This window comes from Notothenia coriiceps, unplaced genomic scaffold (genome assembly GCF_000735185.1).
Source record: "Notothenia coriiceps isolate Sejong01 unplaced genomic scaffold, NC01 NC01_scaffold00000339, whole genome shotgun sequence".
Lineage (NCBI taxonomy): Eukaryota > Metazoa > Chordata > Actinopteri > Perciformes > Nototheniidae > Notothenia > Notothenia coriiceps.
Genome location: NW_011333040.1, coordinates 12,799,841 through 12,816,550, shown reverse-complemented (window position 1 = coordinate 12,816,550; position 16,710 = coordinate 12,799,841). Strand labels below are relative to the sequence as shown.

The window sequence follows — 16,710 nt, the reverse complement described above, 5'->3', positions numbered from 1 at the left end:
GTTAGTCAGTTTTTGAATCAAATCTATCTATTTGGGAACAGTGGATGCACTGTGGGAGCGATGTGAGGACAGACTGAAAATAGGCAGCTTCAGATTTCTCAGGGCAAATCCCGTGACTAAGCAAACAAATGAACATATTAAAAACTGCACATGGAATATCACACTGTAAATATTGTGTCAACCGCATGATAGAAAAACATGAGCGGCCCTGTTTATGCCCAAAGGCTTTAGTAATGTTCCCAAGACATGGAAATTATTTCACAATTTCCTGTGACCAGTAGAAAATGTTATTTTTTTGTATACATTTCTTTTTTATCATTTAAAAAAAAGTTTACATTCTCAAAGCCTTCAGAAAGTTTTGTTGGGGTAAAGAAGTGATGTGGCTGGATTTTCCATTATCTGCATTTAGAGCGTTGAGCCTGCCTCATAACTCATATTGTCTATTTTGACTAAAACACTCAACCCCCAATTCCTTTTTTCTCATCCATGGGAGGTTAATATACATGTATACTGTATGTGTGTATGAGGAAATGTTAAATAAAACAGGAGTTTGAATGTGCTATCCCCCATGTACAACATATACAGTAAGACTTAATTCATATCAAAGACAGAAAAGAGCGAGAAGAAGGGAGGGGGTTTGTTTTGGGAACTAAAAAAAAACCCAAAGTGCTTCGATGCATGTCCAGATCAAGGCCTGCTCGGAGCCGACAGACCACAACGACACAGATGGCAGTAGCTGGAAAGTTCCAGAGATCCGATGCGTGGCGCTACATACTGATCCACGGGAGGTTAGCCCAACACTCACGGGAGGTAAAAACGAACAAATCCAACAAACCCACGAAGAAAACCACGTATCGGAGACGTGTAGACCTCATGAGCCGTTTGTGAGTCTCTTTGTCTCAGTCCTGCTCGCACATAGGTCTACATGTAAGAGTGTGTGTGTGTGTGTGTATGTGTGTGTGTGTGTGTGTGTGTGTGTGTGTGTGTGTGTGTGTGTGTGTGTGTGTGTGTGTCTGTGTCTGTGTCTGTGTATGTGTATGTGTCTGTGTCTGTGTCTGTGTTTGAGAGTGTGTGTGTGTCTGTGTTTGAGAGTGTGTGTGTCTGTGTTTTAGAGTGGGGGTGTATGTTTTTGAGAGTGTATGTGTGTGTGTGTGTGTGTGTGTGTGTGTGTGTGTGTGTGTGTGTGTGTGTGTGTGTGTGTGTGTGTGTGTGTGTGTGTGTGTGTGTGTGTGTGTGTGTGTGTGTGTATGTGTGTGTGTATGTGTGTGTGTGTATGTGTGTGTGTGTGTGTGTTTGTGTGTGTGGAGAGTTATATGCTCCAGGCCTTTTCATACATTTACAGAAGTCAGTGAAACCAGTTCAGTCCTGGGAAAGGAGACAGGTGGGAGTGTGGATTTATGGTGAAGGAGGAAGGAGGGATAAAGTCTGAGCGGAGGAATGTGGACAGAAGAAGACAGATGTGGTCTAGCCTTCTTTGTTGATGGAGTTTTAGGAATATAACCAGAATAGGACAGGAGGCCAGTCTGGGGTCAGAGGAAGGGGAGTGTGTGGTCGTTCCTCAGAAACCGAGCATTTCTACGATGCTGCTCTTCACTGCGGGCCTGTTTGTGTGTGTGGGTGTAGCATTGGTCAGACGTGGAGCACCTCCATACTGTAGTCCTCTGTCTCTGTGTACTGGGAGGAGTTTGTGTCCGACTGGGTTGGAGCCAGAGCCTCCTTGCTCTCCAGACTGGGCTCCATGAGGGGGGGCTTCTCCAGCGCCAGCTTTTTACACGTTTCGGGGCGGTTCTGCACGTAGATGACCCGGTTGTACGCCTTGAGTCTCCTCCATAGATGGATGTAGACTTTGCACTGGACGTACATGAACACCAGCCCCCCCGTGAAGCCGATGGCCACCACCACCAGCTTGGTCCAGAAAGCCCATTCCAGCATCCCTGAGAAACAGAGGGAGCACAAGAAGAAACACGGACGCCTGTCAAACAAAGACCACACTGAAAACTAATACAGCAAAGTATGTGAACACCACTCGGGAAATAATTGCGTTTTAGTATTATTTTTGCATCAATGTCATAACGTTTCCTTATTAAGATATTCTTTCACTAAATAAAATGTGTTTCTTGTTCTATCGCAGCCTGCAGTGTTTTTATACGATTGCTGTTTCTGCTTTTCAAACCAATATTTGTTTCTTTTTGTTATAATTGATTATTTTACAGACGCACGCTGTTAAGAGTGGAAGTGGATTTTCACACTGTATAGAGGTGTGAAGAAAAACAATATTTTCCTGTCATCTCTCAAATGCTGCTGTCTAATTAAGTCATAAAAATGCCCCCGAAATAATCACATATAACAAAAAGAAACAAATGATTGCTTGGAAAGAGAGAACAACACCACTATAAAACTGCAGATTTGAAGTAAATTGGCCAAACCGTGCAAAATAAAATGATATGGTCCCAGAGGCAGTGGCAGCATTTCTGCAAATTGCAAATCCCTTGAAACATAAGGCTCTATGTAAGAGGTAGAAAACTTGCAATTTGTGGAATCGGAATATTTGTAAAAGGCTGCAGCACTGGGAGGCAGAAAGAGGATCTTTAAAAATAAGAACAAAAAGGAGACAACAAAAAAAGGTCTTCTTTGAAATACACCGCAATCTTTTCAGGCTGGCTGTTATATTTCAGCTTGCTAACAAATATGAACTAAGGTTCACAACTGAATTACTATTTAGATTATGGAATGAGATACAACACATCCTCAAACTTAGTATAATCAGTATGGTTTTAACTAAGCTTATACAGCTGTATGAAGAGAGAGTAACATGTGATTTATTGTGTGAACATATTTCTGTGAGGTTTGTTTTCACTAAGTCACAAAGCACATCACAGAAGATCACAGCGTGTTGCTGTACTCAGTTCTGTCTGCTTTCATTAGATTTGAACATTCAGTGAGATGGTGTGAAAATAACCGGTCATTCATGGTGAAGAAGTATTATATATATCCTGAAATTAAGGCAGACAGAGGAAGGAAAGGGGTGAAAAGTGCAGTTTGAAATGAACTGGACACAGCTGACAAAAAGGCTGACGAGGGAAAACACAATTTGAAAGTTAAAAGGCCAAAGTTGAAATGTTTACCTGGGATTCTTCCGGCTGCATGAGTAAAGAAAGTGTAAGTATCATGTATTACCAAACACACAAACAGATTGATAGAAATGCGCAGAAATTGAAAGTAAAGTCACATTATACAGTTGGATGTTATTCATCATGCAATCATAAACATCAGCTCTGCAAATCAAAGGAGGCAATGGACAACATTTCAGATCTGCTGGTATCTGCACTCGGACTGAGAGAGGAACACCACTCTGTAGGACAGGACAGGACTGGTGAGGAGCTCATTGGCATCACCATGGTGATTGAACCTGACAACCCTGGAGACAGTGACAAGTCTGAATCATCAGGTTGGGCACCGCCTGCTCCTCCATCTGCACGCTGTCTCGGAGGCACCAGATATGCCAGAGAGGAGTGAGTGGCAGCCGAGGTAGAGCCAGCTGAAGATAAACAGCTCCTCTTTAAAGCAGCACCACACTTTGATGATGGCGCCGCCAAGTTGTCCGAACCTCAGAGCTGCTGACCATTTAGGTCAAGATGGACGTTAGGAGAAGCCAAAGCTCTAAAGGCTGCTGAAGGCTTATTCACAACGTTCCAAAAGACCATGATGCCCAACTGACAACGTTACAGTCTGTGGTCAGCATCAGGTTCCAGTTTGGCACTTAGGACAAAACTAAAGTCAGCTATCTTCATCAAGACTCAGAAAAAACAATGTGCCTGTCTGAAGGGATAATTTGGGGTTTTGGGAAATATATAGTTTAACAGCAGCTGTTCACTTTTTGAACGGCTGAGGTCCGTCTTTTTAAATTGCTTCACTTGAATTAAATATTAAGATGTTTGTGTGTTTAGACTTGTGTCCAGTTTTTCAAATCAATATACATGTGCCCAGCTGGTACTAACGGCTGTCACGTTATGATTCAGGACTGTACGTCTGTCACATTTCACACACATACACGGTGATCAGACTCGAGCAAGAATACACACACACAAACAGTTATAAAAGCAACCACACAAACTTCAACACACTTTTATCCTTGTGAGGGCCTTCTGTTGACCTTTAACTTGAGGCAAGCCTTACACACGAAACCCTAATCGGAGCAAAACCACCTGACCTTGCTATAATAACATCACCATGAAAGTCTCAATCTCAAATTGGATCTCAAGAAAGTTAGGACATCCATCATTCTCTTTTATGGCCTACAGGTCTGAAATCTGTGAGTCTATAACAACATACAGAGGATCATCTCTTAAAGAATCTCAGCACACTCTTCTACACATTTGTTCTCGACTTTGATGCCCACTGAGCTGCTGCAAGGGAATTACGCCCACATATACTCCAATCTAAGAGAGCATTTCACACCGTTTGCACTGCTGAAATACCCCTACAGCTATGCAGATTCATCATTAAATACTATACTTAAATGAGCTGGATTGTGGATGAATGGACGATTTCTAACAACACCACATCCAACAGTCAACAACGTTACGTCAATGTTTTTTTGTGTTTGTGTGTGTGTTAGTCTGTGCTGACCGTTTTTGATTTCCTCCGCTGTTCTGTCGATGAGCACGTAGAGCGACCACACCACGCAGGTGATGGCGATGACGTGGAAGGTGACGGAGCATATTATCTTCCTCCTTTCGCTCGCCGTCATCTGTAGCTTCTCCCACTGAGGCACATACAAGGGGGGGGGGTGACAAGAGGAAGGACATTCGAGGAGGTCAACAGTGTGTTCACACAAAGACACAAGGTTGCAGACACACACACTTAAAGCATAGACATTTTTAAACGACAGCTAAAGACACATCTTTTTTGATTAGCTTTTTATTAGCAACCCCCCCACTTTAAATGGCCTTTATTATTGACCTACTTTTATATTTATTTTATAGGTCTTAAAGGGTTTTATCGTATATTATTTATTGAACAGCAACATTTCTTTTTATGTATTTTTTTTTTAATATTTTAATCGTTAAACATTTATTCGAATGATGACGTTTTTATTACTATTATCTTTAAATTTTTATTTATGTTGTACCTTTATGTTGATTTTATTTGATAGGGTTTTATATTGATGCATCTATTCACTTTGTGTCGTATCTTTCTGAGATAAATCATTATTTATTTTATTTTCTATTATCATACCTTTTACCTCCTTGTGTCTCTTAACCTGTTCAAATGTTATATGTGTCTGTAAAGGTTTTAACATCTCATCTGAGGGGAATTTGTTGTTGTTTATTTTTAACTTGTGATGTGTGCCATTTCGTAAAGCACTTTAAGCTGCACGTGATGTATGAAAAGTGATATAAATATAGCTTTATTATTATTAAACTGTTGGCTTTCTTTTCTGGAACATGAGGGTGAGGGAAATATTTGATGGAGGGTGTTCAGCAGCCTATGTTTTCAAGAGCCAATGCTACATTACATGTCTTGCCATGGCGAGTAACACGGATAGGAAAAGATGCTTAGTGTCTGCTCCTGGCTTCACAAAACAGAATCAGGAAATGAGCCCAGCGATACAAAGAAACTAAATAAAATACGATGCCAACACCATCAGTTATTTTAATGGGTTCTATCGCTTTCCCATCATCCCAAATATATTCCTCATGTGTTCAGTGATGAGGATGAGTTTGTATGGAAGCTTGCATACCAGTGCGAGTGCGAGATAACACTTTGCATCCTCTGATAACTTTTCATCCCAACACCAACGTCCTCATCTCCCCTTCGCTCCTCACACGCAGACAACTTAAATCTCTTAGTTGGATTCAGAAGCTATTACCAGCGGAGCATTTGTTTAAGGCCTTTTGTGCAGCTAATGGAGGGTGGAGGAATTTTAATTAATGTCCTGCTATCTCCAGGCCACAGTGATTGATAAGACCCTTTAATGGGAATGCGCTGCCTCCGAAACCTCTTCAAAGCTCCGTGTCATTCTTGTGTTATCTGCCTGACAGATGGGAGGCAGCTATTGGCGTTTTTCCAACTTCATAACGAAGGAGTGACGTGAGCTAAGTTGGGACACTTGGAACAGCCTGGATTTATTAACTGATGTTAAACTGTTGGTGACCGTTAATACATTACAATACATTACATTGGATTTAGCTGACACTTTTATCCAAAGCGACTTACAATAAGTGCGTTCGACCAACAAAATACAAACTTGAAGAAAACAGAATCATATAAGTACATCAGGTGTTCATAGAGCAAAAACATTTGCAAGTCTACTTCAAACTGGCTTATAGATAAGCCAGAGTCCTTATAGTATATAAGTGCTTTGTTAATAGTTCTATAGTACCAGTTGCTATNTAAAAAGTCTTAAATATGACCAAAAAAATAAGAAAGGTCTTAAATATGATTTAGAAGGTCTTAAAAATGATCGGATTTGAAAGGTACTTCTGTGTTGCGATAGCTCGCAACACAGAAGTACCTTTCAAATCCGATCATTTTTAAGACCTTCTAAATCATATTTAAGACCTTTCTTATTTTTTTGGTCATATTTAAGACTTTTTAAGGCCTTAAATTCATATTATCATATTTAAGACTTTTTAAGACCCCGCGGGAACCCTGAGTATAATTTAGTGAGTAGTTAACAAGACTTTAAGTCATGTAAAATCCCCAAGTATTGTATTAACTGACATGTTTTCACATTGGAAGGAAAGTGCACATTTCCTAAGCTTGTGGTAACCACAGCCCTTATTTCAGGTATTTTACCCAAAACCCATTGACTTTAAAACAAGGAAACCTTAAAGGTAGGGCAGGTAAGAACGGAGAAACCAGCTGGAGTGCGCTAGAATTTAAAAGTACACAACTGGAAAAAAAATCTGCCCTTTCCTTTAGACTTCCTTAAAGAGCCCCTCCTCCAACACACACGAGCGCGCACATGACCAATGAGGGCACGAGATAAGTTTGTGCACGAGATGGAAGGCTGACAAGCAGGTAGGCCATCCAATTATCTACCACGGCCGAGGCAGATAATTGGACTTGCTTTTTATAGCGCCACGGCTTCAGCAGATGAAATATTTGAATATATTTATTGTCAAAGCATTTCATTTATTCATTGCTATCGGGATGTTAACAGCATTCCATGGAATATAACAAAAAGTGTTTCTTAAGTGAATTACCTACCCCACCTTTAAGTGTAAAAACCCCGGCTCATTTTCCAGTTTTAGAAAAGAAAAAAATAATAATTATCTGTAAATATGATAACACAATGAAAAGGATATTGCTAAGAAAATGCTCGCAATCTTAATATTTTTTTATCAGCACCTTAAAGACCCATGTCTTTAATGTAAACATAGTATTTTGATCCACACTCACCCCCTGAGTTCTGCATATCTGACCAGTATCCTGGCATAACAGCCGTTTTTGCTGAACTTTCTTATTGGCATGTGGGAAAAGATTTTAGAGTAACAGTTGTTGAGCTTATTGAGCATGATGATATCTGTGTGAGGGTTGCCTCTCTTCTCCAGGTTCGTCAGAAATGCCCAACACGACTCAGGAGAGTTGGTATTGACCACCTGGTCAAAGTTGAAGGTAACATCTGGCAGGGAAAAACTCAATGTCATTAAAAAACTCAATGCCCAATATTCATAGAGCTCTACAAGTTATACTGGACTATCAAAAGAGTGGTGCAGGAATGATTTCTTAAATCCGGGGACGAGAAACGCCATTGCCACAAAAATTAGCCACCTTTAGCTTAGCGGGGATCCCTAAAGTCATGCGTGATGTAGTTTGTTTATAACCTAATATTAGCTATTGACTTCTGGAGAAACATCTACGCTTCAACTATTATATAAGTGTCTTGTGACACAGAAAATTAGTAAGTATTATAAATGTGTGTTTGCCACAGATCTTATTTTCTGTAATATCCCCAAATTCTCAGGATAGTATGACTCATTGCTTTTAGATGAGGTAGCCCTTGCGATGCTAACTTTCCGGTTACCCTACCAAAATACGTAATCACTGCTCCACTCTGTAAGCTGCAGGACATTTAGAATCCATTACGTCACATTATTAAGGTTTTAAAGTACCATCCATTCTGGAGGTGTCCCTGGTGCTGTGCGTGTGAAGCAGTGTGGTGGTGGAGTCCACGGCTACCTGCTCCTCCCAGGTCTGCTCCGGGCTGACAGCTGGTGGCTAAGAACACAGCAACACAGGAGAGATATATTACACTTCTGTCTTTGAGTCAGGCTGGATATCTTCAATTCTGACATTTCTTGATCAAACCTACTGGAGCTCATTTATACTCACTTTAAAGAATAAACTGTCTCCATCGTATGCATTTTTCATTGATGATGAAATCCCAAAAAGGGGGTTCACATTTGAACCAGATGCTTGCCTAAAACGAAATTAAGACAAGTTAAATATATAACACATACAACAGTTGAAATTCATTATAACACATGCTTTAAAAAAAAGTATGCTTTATGAACACAAAAATGCATCCTGGGTTCAATGTATTGCAAATTGTTTGATTTAAAAAGAAAAAAATCATATTAATTTTGGAAATAAATGCTGTTATAAAGAATTACCTGGACAAACTGGAGTAGATTGATGAATCCGTTTTCCTTAAGGGCCTTTCATCGATGGAGTCATCATCTTTTTCTTGGATAGAGGAAGGTACCACGGGAACTCTCCCAAGCTGTGAAAGAAAATAAATCAACAAAACTTTAAGGACTATTTGGTCATTCATTTCATGCAATATTTGAAAAATAAAAAGCCTGGTAAAGTGGGATGAAAGGAAACTCTCACCATGTCAACTGCTCTCTTGCGATGAGATCCAGATCTCCATCCTGACAGCTGCTCATCTGAGGATCCACAGTGTTGCTCTGTCCTGCACAGCGTGTATCAACATGATGTGCCATACTCCCTCAACCAAACAGAGGGCTAATTAAATGTTAGAAGTAATGTCAAATTGTTCTTACCCTGAACCAAAAATGCTGGAGAGCTGTAAATCGCCTGTGCCGTCTGATGTTCTGTACACTTTCTGGAATACTGAGCCTTTTTGGACCGCACTGTGTACATTACTGCTGGACGACACTGGCAGAAAGAAAACAGCAAAATGTGAAAATCAAGCAATAAATTATGATATGATAATACTGTATTGTAACAGCTTTCTACTAAAGACATATCATGAATTAACACTCACATGGTAGATTTTCCTTGTACTCTGAACAGTAGAGTTGTGTTTTGCCTGACTGCATGCTTTTCAACGCAGCCTCCAGCAGTTCCTTCGGTTTGGCTGCCAGTTGAAGAGCATTCTGCAATATGTAAATGCCTCTCTTTGTGTTGCCTGGGAACATGATACAGCAGACACTGAAATACGCCATATAAACACGCCATTAGTGTGTGGTTATATGTACTTGAAGGTCATACAGCCCTACCTTGAGAATGTTCAAACTGTGCATGTGCAATGTGAACAAATGCAAAGTTTGGGCAGTGAGATCGCGCCAAGTTGAAGTTAGCTTCAGCCTCATTCGCCTCCTGAATTCTAAAAAAAGGAAAAGAGGACCAACACATGAAATGCTTATCCTACTGCTCTTTATTCTATTTAATGAAAACCAAAGACTTAAAGAAGAAAGAGGACAAAAGTCTTTGATTGGTTTCACGATTAATGACATTTGATCTAAATGGCCCAGTGCAATATTTAAATCACATGATGTAGAACTTTTGTTAAAGGCAAAATGTGTGTTAAGAAACACTTGTATTAAGTATTGTGGAGCGGCAGAGATATCTAGTGACATCACTATGTAACACTTGCGTTTCTATCAGTTAGTGTTCCAAAACATTGCAGTGATAGAGATGTTCCACCCCTTAACCTAAGCAGTTTAAAACACAACAGAGCCGGATTTGCAATTCATTGTCTTTTCCCAAATCCTGCAGCCCCAGGCTTTGATATAAAAATAATAACTTGGTGACTCACGCTTTTAGTTCTGCAAATCTGACCAACATCTTGGCATAGCTCTCATTCTCACAGTGTTTTCCCAGTGGCATATTGGAGAATACTCTGGTATAAAAGTCAATAAGTCTGGTGAGGTGGTTACGATTCATGTGAGGGTCTCCTTTCTTCTCCAGGACCAGCAAATATGAGCGGCATGATTCAGGTGAGTTAGAGCCAATAACCTGGTTAATATTGTCTGTGTTATCTGCAAAAAACACAAAGTGATGATGACTTTTTGAACTATGGACACATGGATAATGATGTAAATGGCTCCCACAGAGATCGGACTGCTGAGCATTACCTTCATCGAGTTCATTTTTTATTTTGTTGATCCTTTGATATAGCATGGCAAACTGCTGCTTTCTGTCTGTGTGCTCCTCTTCCATCTGAACATGAGGGGTAGATCCATAACATTAGCCCATATGCGATACACACCAAACGCCGTTGAAAATAATGATGATTTAATTATGTCGTACTTTGAATGACGATGTGCCAAAGTGATACACATGGCTATAAAAATTCTTTGCGAACAAATAACGGTAAGACAACTCAAAAAATGCAATTGTTACGTTAACACAATGACATACCTACCGTTTCGTGCATCTCTTTATTAGCTTTCTTATATATACACCCATGTAAGTGTGCTTGCAAGCAAGAAGTAGTAATACAATTGTATATTAAAAAAAGATTATTGGACACTGTATTTCCAGTAGAAAAATAATACGCTCTTTCGTCTTTTACAAGAAAGTTAGCTCAGGTAGCTAGCATGCTATAACATGTTGTTAACGCTGTTGTTAACGATCGCCGGGTTTAGCAAATAGGTTCTGCTATGGCACATACAAAGTTACACACATACATTTGCATCATTGTTAATGGTAAATAAATATATTTCAAAGCTTCTTACCGTGTTTATGCTGTCAATAGCATAGGTCAATAGTCACGTTTCACTTAGAGCAAAATAAAAACCTCGCCTTCAACTGCCAGTATTCAAATTCACCGCTTCCGTCCTAGCTGGGTGATGATTGGCTAGTTCGTGGTGACGCAGCGCTACAGTCTTCTTCTTCTTTGTTGTTTATTGGCGGTTGGCAAACCAACTTGTAGGTGCATTACCGCCACCAACTGGACTGGAGTGTGGACAAGAGACTGCAGAAAACAATAAACAAAATAAATCAAATCAAATCAAAGAACCAAAACTCTAGATTATTTTTAAATGTATCAATTTCTCTTAGAAACAAAATAATCTCACAACACATATTGCCTGATGTTTTCCCTAACAGCCCTGATAGCGAAAAGTCATGGTATTTTGCTTTCTTCAGTGTCTGGAAAAGCAAATTTCTCTGAGTAGGCCTACTATATTTGATGCAATGCAGTAAAACCATAGAGTAAAACATGTTCAACAGTTTCTGGCTGGCTACAGTGTATACACTTTCCGGTTGGATGCTTTCCTATTATACTTAATGTATGATTGAGACCTGTATGACCTATTCTATCCGAGAAATGACATTTTCCTCCCTTCTTTTAAACCCTACCTTCCTTCCACCCCCCACTAGGGCTGTCCCGAATACCATTTTTCGGGCTCCGTATCACTAAGTCAGTCCAATGTTCTGGACCATGTTGTTTGTGCAATTTCTCGTATGAATGTTTTACCTCTACCGCTTGCTAAAATGGGAACTTCGTTCAATTCGAGTGTTTGTTTGGCCAGCAACTTCATTACCTCTGCCCCATGATCCATGCCTTTTGCTTTTTATCAAATTTATTCATTTTTATCCATTTAAATGATGTCTTCTGATCGCTATACTTCGTAATGCTGAAAGCTGTCAAGATTCAACTTACATTATTGTTTTCTTTCTCCTCTACCATTTACACAATGGCAGTACCAATGCCACAATTCTGTGGGTGTTAACTGACATGGTCTGTTACCCTTTTTCTTTATATGTATCATTACTCACTGGGATATAAACTGCTCCCCCTGCACGGCCCTGTCTCTGGACTTTTGGAAGCATCTGGTAAATATATTGTTGAGTCTGAGTTAATTCTTGCAAGCAAAATAATTACTGGACTAGCGCCATACTGGTTAGTAGTTCTTTATTAATCCTTCACTCTTTTTGATATTTGAGGTCTACACTGGCATTGGGATCATAACCAGGGTGGAATGGACCGAAGATTGGAACTGTGGGGCAATATTGTATTTTATTCAAACCAAATACTGGCTTTTGGGCTTTAACCATCACCAATCCATCAAACTTGATTAAATGTGAACTCATTGTGCTCCAGGCAGTCTTTCAAAATACTTTTCGCAGGATGACTACTCACAATGCCCCTGAAGGTGTATGCCCAACAATTAACTTCCACTCTTCTTAAAGCGCATTTCTCCCCCTTTAGCTTGTCGATACTGGAGGATGATTTGAAAGATCCACTACATATTCTCAGGGCCTGAGGCTTGTAGGAGAATCCAGCTTTTAAGGGTTTGATTCTGGCTGCTGCCAGAACGCGAAACACCCATAATCTAATACAAGGTCTCATGAGTGCCCCAATATATCGTTCTGGTAGTGAAATGACCTACTCACTCCCCACGTCCATATCCCGCAACACTGAGTACATTATTGACTTTTTACATTATTTTGAACTTTTACCTATCATGATTTGCTCCATGTTAGCTTTTCCTCAAACCAAAACACAAAGGAAATCTTATTATAATTTCCTGGTTCAAGAGGTTGCTATACAATTTTAACTGATATTAGGAGGCCAATTTTATGCGTTTTGTTAAAACAAATGACCTGCGTTTCATACTGACAGTTTGAAATCCCCACTTTGTTTGTCCATTTCTCACTTCAAGCTATTGCAGCTTGTATTTTCTTTCAACCATGTGGCTACATTGCGGCCGTTTTGCCCAGCAAAATGCGCCATCATCTGCAAATAGAAAGATTTTCCCACACTTGGATGAACTTGATTAAAATGTCATGTAATAATTATATTGAACCAGCAAACGGACATACACTACCTTGCGGACAGAGATGGGTCGTTTACTAATTTTTTTTAAAACTATTACATATTACTTTAAAAAAAAATATATATTACAGCTACTTCGTTATCATCTACATAAAACTCGGTTATTTTACTCTTACTTTACTCGCCTAGCACTTACGAACTGCGCATGCGTGAGTGGCATACTCTCCATTACCAGCAGGCGGAACGTAGTGGTGTATTTGTCATTCAAAACAGGCAACAACCGGAAAACAGAGACAGAAATAACAGACTACGTGGATATAAAACAAAAACAAATAGCGGTGCGTTAGCTTCACCTTAGTGCAATGGGTTCTTTGCATGGTGGTTTGTTGAGGTTTGACTATGGGGTTTGACGTTGAGGTGTTTACAGCAGTGAGGATAACAGCTTCTGGCCTAGGACACAGTTTGGAGCCTCACCGGTCGCAACTTCCTGTCTATTCTCGGACGAACTCAAAATAATGGGCATACCTCCACCCCTCGAAAGTTATTCGCTGATCAGCGCCATGTTTATGCAGCAGCTGACGTGGACGATCATGTGGGACACGCAAATCAGCGCAGATCGCGCAGATACGTGATTAGACCTGCGGCTGGGAAACCCCTCTTGTCTGGTCAGTGTCTATTATGAACTGATTTGAGTAAGTACGAGAGTAGACGCGTGTGGAGGCAATGTTAGTAACTGTAGGTGTTGATTACTGAATTATAAAAGTTGGTGTTACCGACAAAGCTTAGGTTATCCGGACCAAAAGTAATGTTATTACAGTAAGCAGTTCTTTGTACATTCATGTACTTTGTTACTTTGTACGGCCGTTACACCCAACTCTGCTTGGCGAGTACCATTTTCCACGCATAACAATTAATATTCTGCACCGTACTCGTGTGGGTGGTGTGTGGTTCTTGTCCAGTAAAAAATTCATTACACAATTACAGTGGAGGAAAAAAGTATTAGTCAGCACCAATTGTGCAAGTTCTTCCCACTTAAAAAGATGAGAGAGGCCTGTAATTATTCAAATCCTAGGTATACCTCAACTTATGAGAGACAAAATGAGAAAAAAAAATCCAAGAAAATCACATTGTCTGATTTTTAAAGAATTTATTTCAAACTTACTGGTTGGAAATAAGTATATTGGTCACTACAGACAAACAAAAATTCTTGGCTCTCACAGGGCCTTGTAACTTCTTTTTTAAGAGGCCTCCTCTGTCTCCACTTGTTAACTGGTATTACATGGCCCTGTTTGAACTCGTCTATCAGTATAAAAAAGACACCTCTCCACAACCTCAAACAGTCAACTCCAAACTCCACTATGGCAAGACAAAGAGCTGGTCAAAGGACACCAGAAACCAAATTGTTAGACATGACCAAGCTGGGAAGACCTGAATCTTGCAATAGGTAAGCCAGCCTTGGTCGTGAAGAAAATCAACTTGTGGGAGACAATTATTAGGAAAACTGGAAGCATACAAGACACTGTTAATCTCCCTCGATGTGGGAGGCTCCATGCAGATCTCACCCGTGGCGGTCAAAATGACCCACAAGGAACAGGTGAGCAAAAATATAACCCAGACCACCACGGACCTAGTCAATGACCTGCAGAGAGCTGGGACCCAAGTAACAAAGCTTACCCATAACAACTACACCGCAGACTCAAATCTGCAGTGCCAGCGATGTCCTGGCTTAAGCCGTACATGTCCAGACCCGTCTGAATTTGCTAGAGAGCATTTAGGATGACAGAAGAGGATTGGGAGCATGTCATATGGCTCAGATTGAACAAAATAGAATTTTGGTAACAAACTAACTAAAAATAGACGTTTTTGGAGGAGGGGGAAAAAATAAGAATGCTGAGTGCATCCCAAAGAACACCAATACCTACTGTTGAAACATGGGGATTGGAAACATCAATGCTTTGGGGCTGTTTTTCTGCAAAGGGACCAGAACGACTGATCCGTGTAAAGGAAACGAATGAATGGGGCCATGTATCGTTGAGAATTTTGAGTGGACATCACCTCTTCACATCAGCAAGAGGCATTGAAGGATAGAACAATGGCCACTTGGGTCTTTTCCAGTGATGACAATGATCCTCCGAACACATCCGCCCGGCAGAGGAGTGCTTCGGTAATGTGGCTTTCAAGGGGTCCTGTGAGTGGCCTAGCCAGTCTCCAGATCTCAACCCCATAGAAAATCTTTGTGAGGGATGTTGAAATGTCCGTGGTTGCCCAGCGACAGCCCCAAAACATCACTGCTCGTAGAGGAGATCGCATGGTAGGAATGGCAAAATACCAGCAACAAGTGTGTGAAAACTTTGTTGAAGACTTACAGAATAACGTTGGACTCTCGTCATTGCCACAAAAGGAAAAAAGAGAGAGGTATGAAACCATAATGAATAATAAATTCTTACAAGGACATGTATTTTCTGGATATTTTTCTCACTTTGTCTCTATATGAAGTATTATTTGAATTATTTGAAGTATTAAGGGGGGGGTAACGTTGTTATGGCAGGAAAGTTAATCTTGTATATATTGTATGTTCACTTTTATTCGTGGTGTTAAATTTGAAATACATTTATTACTCATTTAAATTAGAGAGGGCTTTTATATATTCCTGAAACAATGTCCCTATTAGTATAATAATAAATTAAAGCAATAGTCTTTTCTCCACTTTTCATGTGTAGTCGAAAAGTTGGTTTTATGACTTTGACATCTGCTTTGCAGTTCAGGTCAAGGAAGGGGCCATGAGTCCTCTAGAGCTTCCTCTGCTAACTTTGCTAAAACCCGTTTTATTAGCCCAAAGGGAGATGTGCCTCAGATACAAGACAGTCAGAAGCCTTGTAGAATTAATTAATTTATTCTCTACAAGACCCCTAAAGAGGGCCTTGGAGATTGAATCAAAAAGTTACGAGGCAATAGTCTTTTGTTCTCATAATGATGTCTGTATTCATTCCGTAAAACGGACTTGATGTTAAGGAAGTTCTAATAGGGCCTTAAAGCTACCAGAACAATTACATTTCTGTTAAATCGACCAAAACATCACATGACGTGGTCAGGGGGACAGACATTCGGAGCCTATAACAAGTGTCACTTCATGAGGAATATGTGCTGGTATTCCTTACTCGTGATCATATGTCCTTGTATAATCATTTATTCAACTATTCTGTTATGGGGTTTTATTTGATTCCTCTGTTTTATTTCTTTCATGCAGTGGTGCACTAGATGGCTACAAACATTGTGGAGAAACTTAGCTTAAACTATGTTTTATTACTTATATGAAATGGAAGTAGCTTGTTATTGATAGGGGACGACGAGGCTGGGGAGGCGGCATTCTTCTTGGAGATTTTCAGCATGTCAATGAATCAGGGAAAATCTACTTGTTTTTTAATGATGGGTGTGGTTGATTTACTGTATTAAAAAAAGCGTATGTGTAAAAGAAGTTGGAAATGCAAGTAAACCTTTTTCTGGGAAATAAATAGATTTCTGCAGGGAACTATTCGTAAAAGAACTATAGGCTCATGTCTGGTAAAGAGCTCAGGTAAATGAGTGTGCGGTACTTTTTAATGCTGGAGATCAGAGCTGATGTTTTCTCTGTTATATTGTTTGAGGTTAAGGTAACTCACATGTGTTAGTTTGCCAGGGGTGCACCCAAACTTTCTCATGTGAGGTACTCAGGATGAGTACCTGAGTCACTG

General features: G+C 40.1%; 1 protein-coding gene across 1 annotated transcript; it reads right to left on the bottom strand.

Annotated features, from left to right (window-relative positions):
• Positions 1-1,233: 1,233 nt before the first annotated feature.
• On the bottom strand, positions 1,234-11,027 carry LOC104951060 (dual specificity protein kinase Ttk-like). Its single transcript, XM_010777699.1, has 14 exons — positions 10,935-11,027; positions 10,332-10,416; positions 10,013-10,235; positions 9,474-9,580; positions 9,239-9,382; positions 9,015-9,129; positions 8,842-8,923; positions 8,622-8,731; positions 8,341-8,428; positions 8,121-8,226; positions 7,408-7,630; positions 4,630-4,778; positions 3,126-3,140; positions 1,234-1,934 (listed from the first exon to the last, which is right to left on the bottom strand). The coding sequence occupies exons 2-14, from the start codon at positions 10,414-10,416 to the stop codon at positions 1,630-1,632; spliced, it is 1,752 nt and encodes a 583-aa protein (XP_010776001.1). The 5' UTR covers positions 10,935-11,027; the 3' UTR covers positions 1,234-1,629.
• Positions 11,028-16,710: the final 5,683 nt, after the last annotated feature.